A 12,436-nucleotide genomic window follows, 5' to 3' on the forward strand; every position below is an offset into this window, starting at 1 on the left:
ATTTTGAGTGCTACTTTTAACTCAAAAAAACATTCCAAGCAACTTAACATATCTCCAAAGCTCTATCCACAGGCTACTACCTCCTCCAGTATATTGACACTTTGCTTCTACATTATCTGAAACTCCTTAGGGACTTTAGCCTTTGTGAAAAGAGCTACAAATACTAAAAAATGATGATTTTAGATTCTCTGTGTCACTTTGTAATTTTTTTTAATAAAGTCTTTTTAAAGCAATTCTCAGTCTTAATTTTTTGGTCATAGTTCTCAATTAAATAATAATGTAATTTTGGATGGGGAGGTTGAAGATATGGACTTCTCTATTTTCTGATGCTCGCTCTTCAGGCCTTAATGTCAAAACCCTCTTTGAGGATTTACAAAGACTGATTTAGGGCTAATTTCACATGCCTCGCTCATGTTAAATTTTACTCACCCTTGCATAAATACAGGCACAGTTGAGTAAGGCTTGTGGAATATGGCACTTAAGGTTCTAATTCAACAAAGTGTTTAAAGAATGTATGTAATTTTGAGCATGTGAGCAGTCTCATGGAAATTAGTGATTTTAGGTGCTTTGTTGGTTTGAATCCTGAACATTAGCGCCCCAGTTCAGGAAAGTACTTAAGCATGTATTAAAATTCACCCCATTCAGGAAATCATTTATGAGGACTTAATTGGGACTTTAACACATGCTTAAGCGCTTTTCTTATTTGGGGCCAGAAAGTAGAGAAAAGAGAGAGGAACAGAAATGCCTTTCTCTGAGGATCAGTGGTTCATTCCGACAATGTCTTACTTGAGGGTGGTGAGTTCCGTAAGTGAGGGTTGGGTGGCCTTGAGATAGCTCTCCCTTCGTGCTGCAATCTTTGGCGATGGCTTTGGGCTGGTGTCTGAGTCCCCACTATCATCGTCCCCCATGGCTTTAATGTAACTGCCACTGCGCATCCGCCGGCATGGAATCTCGTCATCTTTGCCTCGCGGAGCATACCCGGTCCATTCATCTTGGGGAACCTAGAGTAATAAACACAATTCACATATTCAATATACCTTCTTCTGTAGCAACAGTAAGATTAGAAAACAGTAAATTGCAGCTGAGCTTTCATTGAAAGGATATATGACTCTGATTTTGGTTTTCTAAGTAAAGCCCAGTGGCTCCAGTACAGTTAACATATTTGCAGGAAAGAAAAGGGTAAGCCCTTTGCATGGTACAGAGGGGACAAATCTAGATTCTTGAATCAGAATCTCTTCAAACACGATATATATGCGTTCTGATCTGAACCCAACCCTAGGGTTTTGGTTCAGGATATATTCCACACCAGAAGGCCTTACTTTCCATTTCCAGTTTAGATGCATGTTAAATGTAATGAAGCAGCATATATAGCTATGTGACTCTAAGGCTGTTTTCTATGTACTGCACCTTTTATAGTAAAGTGAACCCAATAGTCTGTCTGCAGGGATGCTCCCTCTGAGTTTCAGAATTTCAAAATGGCTGTGTGTTCAAAAACACCTATCCACCTCTCTCTCTCTTTCTTATGGTGACTTTATATTTGTTCTTTCTCCTTGTTATTTCCTTGAATCTAAAATAAAAATTATCCAAACATTATATTTTCCCCTTGTTTATAGAAAACCATCACAATGAGAATGTGTTTTCAGACAATTTTGGAAATTCCATGAGAACAGCGGCCTTGTCCATGCCTTGCCTCCTATTCCTGTTGTCCTGGGGTTACTGGACATCATCTTGGCTTGGGGAAGTTGAGAAAACACGTGCCTAAATAATAGCAGCAGCAGGAACGAGAGCAGATGTGAAGTGGAACAGGGTTACTGCAGGAGGGGTCCTGCAGTCAGTTCTTTTACTGAAGCACCCCAGGTTTCCCAGAGTGGTGTAATCTGAGTAGACTCTCCAAAGTCAAAAAAGCAAGTAGGCAACATTTTAAAGAAATAAAGTATCTGTAATCTTTAGTTTTCCCACCTATTCTTTTCTCCTTCCCTTTACTGAGATCAACATATAAAGGCAATTTATATGGCTCAGACAATGATCATTATATGTTATACTAAATGGACACGGTCAAATTTTAGGGGTCAAAATTTGACCTACAACATTTGAATAGTAGTGTCCCCCTAATAGTCCCTTTTCGTGTGGAAAATTGGTGCTATATAAATTGTTAAATGTGATCCCACAACACACAACTTTCAGTGCAGCTTACTGAGTGTGCATTGCTTCTTATATACTAAAAAGAAAAGGAGTACTTGTGGCACCTTAGAGACTAACAAATTTATTTGAGCATAAGCTTTCGTGATCTACAGCTCACTTCATCGGATGCATTTGGTGGAAAATACAGAGGGGAGATTGATATACACACACAGAGAACATGAAACAATGGGTTTTATCATACACACTGTAAGGAGAGCGATCACTCAAGATGAGCCATCACCAGTAGCAGGGGGGGAGGGAGGAAAACCTTTCACGGTGACAAGCAAGGTAGGCTATTTCCAGCAGTTAACAAGAACATCTGAGGAACAGTGGGGGGTGGGGTGGGGGGGAGAAATAACATGGGGAAATAGTTTTACTTTGTGTAATGACTCATCCATTCCCAGAGCCAGAAGAATACCCAGAAGTCACCTACTACAGGACAGGCCCAACAAAGAAAACAACAGAACGCCACTAGCCATCACCTTCAGCCCCCAACTAAAACCTCTCCAACACGTCATCAAGGATCTACAACCCATCCTGAAGGACGACCCGTCACTCTCACAGATCTTGGGAGACAGGCCAGTCCTTGCTTACAGACAGCCCCCCAATCTGAAGCAAATACTCACCAGCAACCACACACCACACAACAGAACCACTAACCCAGGAACCTATCCTTGCAAGAAAGCCCGTTGCCAACTCTGCCCACATATCTATTCAGGGGACACCATCATAGGGCCTAATCACATCAGCCACACTATCAGAGGCTCCTTCACCTGCGCATCTACCAATGTGATATATGCCATCATGTGCCAGCAATGCCCCTCTGCCATGTACATTGGTCAAACTGGACAGTCTCTACGTAAAAGAATAAATGGACACAAATCAGACGTCAAGAATTATAACATTCAAAAACCAATTGGAGAACACTTCAGTCTCTCTGGTCACTCGATTACAGACCTGAGGGTGGCTATTCTTCAACAAAAAAATTTCAAAAACAGACTCCAACGAGAGACTGCGGAATTGGAATTTTAATTTGCAAACTAGATACAATTAACTTAGGCTTGAATAGAGACTGGGAGCGGATGAGTCATTACACAAAGTAAAACTATTTCCCCATGTTATTTCTCCCCCCCACCCCACCCCCCACTGTTCCTCAGATATTCTTGTTAACTGCTGGAAATAGCCTACCTTGCTTGTCACCATGAAAGGTTTTCCTCCCTCCCGCCCTGCTGCTGGTGATGGCTCATCTTAAGTGATCACTCTCCTTACAGTGTGTATGATAAAACCCATTGTTTCATGTTCTCTGTGTGTGTATATCAATCTCCCCTCTGTATTTTCCACCAAATGCATCCGATGAAGTGAGCTGTAGCTCACGAAAGCTTATGCTCAAATAAATTTGTTAGTCTCTAAGGTGCCACAAGTACTCCTTTTCTTTTTGCGAATACAGACTAACACGGCTGCTACTCTAAAACCTGTTTTTATATACCGTTTCCTCTTATAGCACTCATGCAACAGTTCGTTTAACCTTGTCATAATGAAAAGTCAAACATTTACCTAGTTGTTTATTAAATTTAAATTAACATTCAGTTACTGACTTCCCACAACCAGGAACATGACAAGTCCTGAAGGCAGATAAGCCCTTTCAAATGTAACTGCAGCCAATGCAGGTCAAGATTTATGGCACACAAACTCTGGCAATGTTGCTATAAAACGTAACTCAACAAAACACTGCACCAAACGAAGAAAAAAGTATTCCACAGATCCCAAATGATTATAATTAGCCACGCAAGCTAGTTGCAAATTGGTGCAGTTTTTGGTTCCTTTTTTTTTTCCTGTCACATCCAGGACCTCATCAAATCCTGAATCCTTTCTTCACAACATTTCCAAAATTCATTCCTTCTTCCCTCCCTACTGCCATGACAATATTTCTTTCTTCGGTAACTTTATGCTGACTATTGCAGCTTTTTTCCTTTTGACTTCCTCCTTTCTCATCTCTTCTTCCTCCAGTTCATCATCCTTCTCTGCTACTATTATTGTGTCATCACCTTACTGGAATTTTTGCACTGGCTCCTCCTCCTCTTCTGTATTAAGCTTCTGTTTCTCTTCCAAAGTACCCCATGGGTGCAAATCGTGGCCCTACAGAAGTCAATGGAGCTTTCAATGGAGTCAGGATTTCACCCCATAAGTCTACTCTTGCCTATATCTCTCCCATAATTTCTTTTTACCACTCAAGCATCTTTCCTGACTGCTCCTTACTCCTTTGCATGCTTCTTTCTTCATGCCTTCTTTTACACCCATCTATATCCTTGAAATAATTCCCAGTTACTGTACTGAAAACTCTAGTTCTGTGAAGCTTTACAGTTCAAATGACCACACAGCACACTGAGTTTGTTTTGTATTGTGTTGCCCTCTATTGTACCTATTAAGGCCTCAGGAATTTAAGCTCTTCAGAGAAGAGACATATTTTGGGTTGGACCTAGTTCACCTATTAAACAATCCCACGGATATTTACATTGACATATGAAAAACCCCACACACATTTAAATAAATCTCTCTTCCACTCCTCTCCTTCTGAGTAACTGGTGGTGGACTTGAGAGGAAGCTACTTTCAGCAGGAAGTACCAGCTAAAGGGAAGGTGGGTCACCTGGAGATCAGGAGTTAAGAAACCAAACAAGAACCGTAAATTAGGCCCAAATCCAGCTTTGGTTTCATATTAACACCCCAGGGACTGATTTAGAGCTGATGCTCTGAACATGATACACCTAATCCAAATTTGGAGTTCCAGTTCATGACCACTTCTTGTATGTGTACATTTGTATATGTACATATCTTTTGATATTGGCTTTGACTTTGGATCCACAGGCTATAGAAATAGGAAATATTTTACACTTTTTCACCAGTACACTTGTGACACACCCACACACACACACACACATACAAATCTCCTTTTCTGCTTAGATTCTTGCACCATTTCTAGGGTAAATAAAATAAAATGCATGCAGTCCATAACCTCAGCATTTCTCAAATACACCTAGGAGCATGCAAAATCACCCCCTCCTGCTACCTCCTGTGTTGGGAATAAAGAATTGAGTTTCCAAATTGTTCATAAAGAAGTTGACACAAGATTAGTAAAATCAGGGATTGCTGACATCGTGAATGAAAAGTTGGGACACCTCACAAGAACTTTACAACAATAAGAAAAGCTCAAGAAAAATAGATTTCTAGTCACCCTTAGGATAAAGATTATTTAAAGTCTTATTATGTACAGGACATCTGAATGCTCTGAGGGAACATTTACCTCATAAAACTCTTCTTTTTAATTTCCATTCATTATGTTTGATTTTAGTATCTATGTTTACCTTGTTATACTAAATGAATTAAAAACAAATTATACTGCATTAAATTAAAAACTTATGTTAATGCAACATTAAGGCTGAGACTTTTAATTGATCAAAAGTCCGCGAATTCAAAGTTAATACACATCACTCATATCTCAGCCAAGTGGAGTGCCTGTAGTTTTTGCAATACTGTATGTATTGTTGGATGTAATGTTTTAGTATTTAGCTGTAATATAGATGAGACATATTTGTTGTGGGAACCATAACTCTAACAACACAACTTAAGAAATTCAATGTCTTAATGCATACAGTGCCTTTTGTTTAGATATTATTGAGCAAGTGGTTTAGATATTATTGAGCAAGTTTCCGAAACTGGTTGAAATGGGTTTGCCACATAAGCTCATACTTACATATGCACAAATGCAGATCCTGTCCAGCTTTGAAAATTTAGCTGTGTGTGTGCATGTGAACGTAATGCATCAGATCATCATTCAGAAGTCTAGGCTCTCCTAACTCAGTGACACAGGCTCATTTAGTGAAAAACAACAAACAATCTTGTTAACATCCGCTTTGCTGTTGCAGAACTACTGAGATGTGAAGGTACAGACAGAATTCAGCAGGCATCACAAAGACAACTGGTTGGTGCTGTCTGAACAATTCCAGAATGGGGGGAACTTGCTGGTGTGAAAATATGGAGGTAGAAAATTTCTAGTACTATTGATAGGGAAAGTCCATATTTGACAAAGAAAATGATAATATACATAGGTGCTGGAACTAGGGGTGCTGGGGGTGCTGCAGCACTCCCTGGCTTGAAGTGTTTTCCCTCATATACAGGGTTTGTGGTTTGGTTCAACGGCTCTCATCATCCCCACTACACAAATTGTTCCAGCACCCCTGACAATATGGTAAGGGAAAAAAACTGAGCTAAACACAGAGTTATGTGATAATTCAGAATGCAGTACCACAAAGAGAAGTCTAATTTCAATTCGTGGCATTCGTGAAGTCAGGTTATGATACATACTGTTCAAGCTTCAGTGAACAATGAAGTACAAAGGTTTCAGAGTAGCAGCCGTGTTAGTCTGTATTCGCAAAAAGAAAAGGAGTACTTGTGGCACCTTAGAGACTAACAAATTTATTAGAGCATAAGCTTTCGTGAGCTACAGCTCACTTCATCGGATGCATTTGGTGGAAAAAACAGAGGAGAGATTTATATACACACACACAGAGAACATGAAACAATGGCTTTATCATACACACTGTAAGGAGAGTGATCACTTAAGATAAGCCATCACCAGCAGCAGGGCGGGGAAAGGAGGAAAACCTTTCATGGTGACAAGCAAGGTAGGCTAATTCCAGCAGTTAACAAGAATATCAGAGGAACAGTGGGGGGTGGGGTGGGGGGGGAGAAATACCATGGGGAAATAGTTTTACTTTGTGTAATGACTCATCCATTCCCAGTCTCTATTCAAGCCTAAGTTAATTGTATCCAGTTTGCAAATTAATTCCAATTCAGCAGTCTCTCGTTGGAGTCTGTTTTTTGAAGCTTTTTTGTTGAAGGATAGCCACTCTTAGATCTGTGATCGAGTGACCAGAGAGATTGAAGTGTTCTCCAACTGGTTTTTGAATGTTATAATTCTTGACGTCTGATTTGTGCCCATTCATTCTTTTACGTAGAGACTGTCCAGTTTGGCCAATGTACATGGCAGAGGGGCATTGCTGGCACATGATGGCATATATCACATTGGTAGATGCGCAGGTGAAGGAGCCTCTGATAGTGTGGCTGATGTGATTAGGCCCTATGATGTTATCCCCTGAATAGATATGTGGACAGAGTTGGCAACGGGCTTTGTTGCAAGGATAGGTTCCTGGGTTAGTGGTTCTGTTGTGTGGTGTGTGGTTGCTGGTGAGTATTTGCTTCAGATTGGGGGGCTGTTTGTAAGCAAGGACTGGCCTGTCTCCCAAGATCTGTGAGAGTGATGGGTTGTCCTTCAGGATAGGTTGTAGATCCTTGATGATGCGTTGGAGAGGTTTTAGTTGGGGGCTGAAGGTGATGGCTAGTGGCGTTCTGTTTTCTTTGTTGGGCCTGTCCTGTAGTAGGTGACTTCTGGGTACTCTTCTGGCTCTGTCAATCTGTTTCTTCACTTCAGCAGGTGGGTATTGTAGTTGTAGGAATGCATGATAGAGATCTTGTAGGTGTTTGTCTCTGTCTGAGGGGTTGGAGTAAATGCGGTTATATCGTAGCGCTTGGCTGTAGACAATGGATCGAGTGGTATGATCTGGATGAAAGCTAGAGGCATGTAGGTAGGAATACTTAAGCTTGAATAGAGACTGGGAATGGATGAGTCATTACACAAAGTAAAACTATTTCCCCATGGTATTTCTCCCCCCCCCAACCCCCACTGTTCCTCTGATATTCTTGTTAACTGCTGGAATTAGCCTACCTTGCTTGTCACCATGAAAGGTTTTCCTCCTTTCCCCGCCCTGCTGCTGGTGATGGCTTATCTTAAGTGATCACTCTCCTTACAGTGTGTATGATAAAGCCATTGTTTCATGTTCTCTCTGTGTGTGTATATAAATCTCTCCTCTGTTTTTTCCACCAAATGCATCCGATGAAGTGAGCTGTAGCTCACGAAAGCTTGTGCTCTAATAAATTTGTTAGTCTCTAAGGTGCCACAAGTACTCCTTTTCTTTTTAATGAAGTACAAAGACAATTTCACAAAAATAACCATTCATTAAAAAGAGGTGGTACTAGTTACAACTTTTTTTTTCTGTGCTGAATGCTATATAGTTTGCTTAGCTTGCTTGCAGAAATCCGTTTAAGCCAATTTTCATTTTTGCTTTGCAGGTATCAATTTTCTAAGAGAATATTATAATAATATATTATGCAGGACCTGATTCACTACCTCCTTACTCCAGTTTTATGATGGAGTAACTCTATTGATTTTAATCATGTTACACCAGGGTAAAACTAACGAGGAGTCCTTGTGGCACCATAGAGACTAATAAATTTTTTTGGGCATAAGCTTTCATGGGCCAAAATCCACTTCATCAGATGCATGGAGTGGAAAATACAGTAGGTAGGTATTAAATACACAGCACATGAAAAGATGGGAGTTGCCTTACCAAGTAGGGGGTCAGTGCCAACGAGCCAATTCAATTAAAATGGAAGTGGCCTTTTCTCAACAGTTGACAAGAAGGGGTGAATACCAGGGGAGGGAAAAAACACTTTTGTAGTGCTAATGAGGCCATTAGGTAGCCAAGGTGGCCCATTTCAAACAGCTGACAGGAAGGTTTGAGCATCAGCAGAGGGAAATTACTTTTTGTAGTGACACAAAGATACAACCACATTTGCTCCAATCCCTCAGAGAGAGACAAACACCTATAGGATCTCTATCAAGTGTTCTTAAAACTACAATACTGACCTGGTGAAGTGACGAAACAGATTGTAACAAACTACACCTACTACAGGACAGGCCCAACAAAGAAAGTAACAGAACGCCACTAGTCATCACCTACAGCCCCCAACTAAAACCTCTCCAGCGCATCATCAAGGATCTACAACCTATCCTGAAGGACGATCCCTCACTCTCACAGACCTTGGGAGATGGGCCAGTCTTCGCTTACAGACAGCCCCCAACCTGAAGCTAGTACTCACCAGCAACTACACACCACACAACAAAAACAGTAACCCAAGAACCAGTCCCTGCAACAAATCCTGTTGCCAACTTTATCCGCACATCTATTCAAGGGACACCATCATAGGACCTAACCACATCAGCCACACCATCAGGGGCTCATTCACCTGCACATCTACCAAAATGATATATGCCATCATGTGCCAGCAATGCCCCTCTGCCATGTACATTGGCCAAACTGGACAGTCTCTACACAAAAGAATAAATGGACACAAATCAGACATCAAGAATTATAACATCCAAAAACCAATAGGAGAACACTTCAATCTCCCTGGAGACTCAATAACAGACTTAAAAGTGGCAATTCTTCACCAAAAAACTTCAAAAACAGACTCCAACAAGAAACTGCAAAACTGGAATTAATTTGCAAACTGGACGCCATCAAATTAGGCCTGAATAAAGACTCCGAGTGGATGGGTCACTTCAAAAAGTAATTTCCCTCTGCTGATACTCACATGTTCTTGTCAACTGTTTGAAATGGGCCACCTTGATTGCATTGGTCTCATTAGCACTACAAAAGTGATTTGGGCTTATGCCCAAATAAATTTTTTAGTGTTTAAGGTGCCACAAGGACTCCTTGTTGTTTTTGCTGATACAGACTAACACGACTTCCACTCTGAAACCTGTCAGGGTAAAACTGTATTACAGTCATGAATCAGAGCATTTGCAAGGGGAAAAAATGCTTATAAAGTAGTTGACATTTAATTTATTATTAGCTATGTCTCTATAACACCTTATATGAAAGGATCTCAAAGTGCTTCACAAACATTAATAAATTAAACCACACAATCCCCTTACATGCTAGACATTATTATTATTCCCCCTTTGCTGATGGGTAAATTGAGGCACAGAGCATGTAGGCCAATATTTTCATACTTCATATAAAGTTAAGTACTGTGTTGATTCAGATACCTAAGTTCTAAAGCAAGTGACCTAATTTTCAGAGCTCATTTAGAGAGTCCCCATTATGGCTGATTTAGTATATATTTACATGTTAACTTTAGGCATCCAAATCTGGCAATTTTGGTAAAAGCAATATAAGCACAGTCTTAAAAAATGAGTTTGTGGCAGAGTGGAAATAGAACCCAGGTGTCCAGCTGAGTCCCAGTGCTCTGTCCTACTAATCAAAATTTCTACTACATATCAGATCCTTATTTTAAAAACTCAACAACATTATATGTATTTCTTGTATTGCCACTTCTACACATCTTTTTAATATAAACAGTAATTTACGAAAAGTATTTCAAATCAATGCTGGGTTTTGTTTTTTACTTATTGCCTCTAGGCTCTTAAAGCAAAAAGCTTCTGTGGCTTAGTAGACTGATATCATCTGCTGTCAGAGAAAAATGTTTCAGATTCTGGGGAAAAAATAGATATATTGAGTACTTAGAGAACTAAAAATAAAATTGACTATATATAACCAAAAATAAAACAAACATTAATATTTCCAAGGGTCTTAGTATTACATTCTCAGATACAGTGTCACATATTACAGTGCTGTGCATCCAAAAGTACTGGGGAAATGTTGAGGAAAGGTGGCTATGTGAGTTTTCAGATCATATTTTCTGATTGGGAGGTTTGCTTAGCTCTTGCAACTTTTGATGGCCAGCATGTATCTTGCAAAGTGAAATACTATGCTGCACGCAAGTATGTGTAGATAGTGGCTGTTGTCTTTGAAGATGCAGGGGAATAAGATCTATATATCTGAGAAAGTCAGCACCTTCACTTTTCTTTAATGTTTAAGCATACTGTTATATCCAATTGCCTCAACAGTATAATTTTTTCCAGCATTAGGAATATTATACTACAGCCTAACTAAATTAAACCAGCCTGCATCATACAGAATATTTTTACTTCCAGAAGAGAGGGGGAGAAGGAGGGACAGAGATAGAAATAGAGAGAGAACAGTGGAAAATAAAAGCCAAATCCAAAGAACGTCCCCTCTTTAATTAAAATCTCATTTTTATTATCAAGCTGTTAAACAAAATAATATGGAGACTAGAGGCATTTTATTTTGCAAGTGGGCTTTAATAAATTTAAAGTGCGATCTTTCATAGTGATTTTTCATTCTTTACAGAACTAATAATGAAGAATGTGCTTTAATTAAACAAAAAAGTCTGATGAAATAGAAAATAAATGTAAGAAAGAAAAATAGCACCTAACAGAGGCCTCAGAACTGGGTCAGCTAATGAAACACACCACTTCCATTATAAGTAATCACATAGAAATATAATGTTCCTTACAAGTATGAAAAATAATATTGACTATTGTTTCTTTCTTTCTGCTCAAACATCAGCTATTAGATTTACTGTACATAAATAGACCATACAAAACACATACAGTCAATAGCTAATCCCTTCATTGGTTTCAGTTGCATTTACTGTGCCATTTACATGCTCTGAGCTTTATCTAAATTTACTTTGCTCTGAAAGAGACTAAATTTATCATTGGCAAGCTTGCGGTGACTGGTAAATTTCTTTTCGTATTCTTTTTGTGCAAAAAGCAGGATTTTTCTTATGTATATTTCTGGGTCCCAAATAAACAAAAGACAGGTATATAGTGGCACTCAAGTGCTAGATTATTCATCTCTAATTCACACATTGAATGAAATTTGAAATAAACTCCAGCATGTGAGGATAAAAATATGGATTTTATTAAGGCTTTAAACAATAAAAAAATATATTTTCCTTTCTGTTGCCTAGAATGTTTGTTAACTTACCTTATTAGAGGAAATATCAAACAGACTGTCTTTTTGGCAAATTAAATTCATTATTCATCTCAATTTTGATTTGGTTTACTGCAGCTGAGAGCATTAAGCTTCTCCCTGTGCTTTGCCAATGCAATGTGGGTGACTGGAAGTAAACACAAAAGCTAGAGGGGAGTGGCTGGCCGTCACTCAACAGTAGACTCGAAACTTTAGCTTTCTATTAGTATGCAAATACTTAATGAAATGAAATCACACAACTAAGAACAATACTTAATGATTGCTCAGTGCAGATTTTCAAACCCATGCAATTTGGTTCTCTTAGCAGTTATTATGGCTATTTTGTACGTCAGAGAAAATTCAATTGCCCTCTTCCACTTTCTAGGTCTATTCTTGGCAATCATGAATACTGAATTCTTAGAACAATAAAAATGAATATCACAGCATCCTTTCCATGTGCATTTTTAGGAGTCAGTAAAGTGTGCAAAAAAGGAGGACTTAAGATATAATTAACACT

At 39.2% G+C, this 12,436-nt stretch overlaps 1 protein-coding gene across 2 annotated transcripts in view; it reads right to left on the reverse strand.

Moving 5' to 3' along the window:
* Positions 1-12,436, reverse strand: part of DLGAP1 (DLG associated protein 1) — a 640,732-nt gene that overhangs the window by 204,280 nt on the left and 424,016 nt on the right. For both annotated transcript variants that reach the window (XM_038393158.2, XM_038393157.2), the window contains one exon: positions 787-1,001. In XM_038393158.2, the coding sequence (XP_038249086.1) occupies positions 787-1,001 (215 nt within the window). The remainder of the gene's footprint in view (positions 1-786; positions 1,002-12,436) is intronic.

The sequence above is a fragment of the Dermochelys coriacea genome, chromosome 2, assembly GCF_009764565.3.
Source record: "Dermochelys coriacea isolate rDerCor1 chromosome 2, rDerCor1.pri.v4, whole genome shotgun sequence".
Classification (NCBI taxonomy): domain Eukaryota; kingdom Metazoa; phylum Chordata; order Testudines; family Dermochelyidae; genus Dermochelys; species Dermochelys coriacea.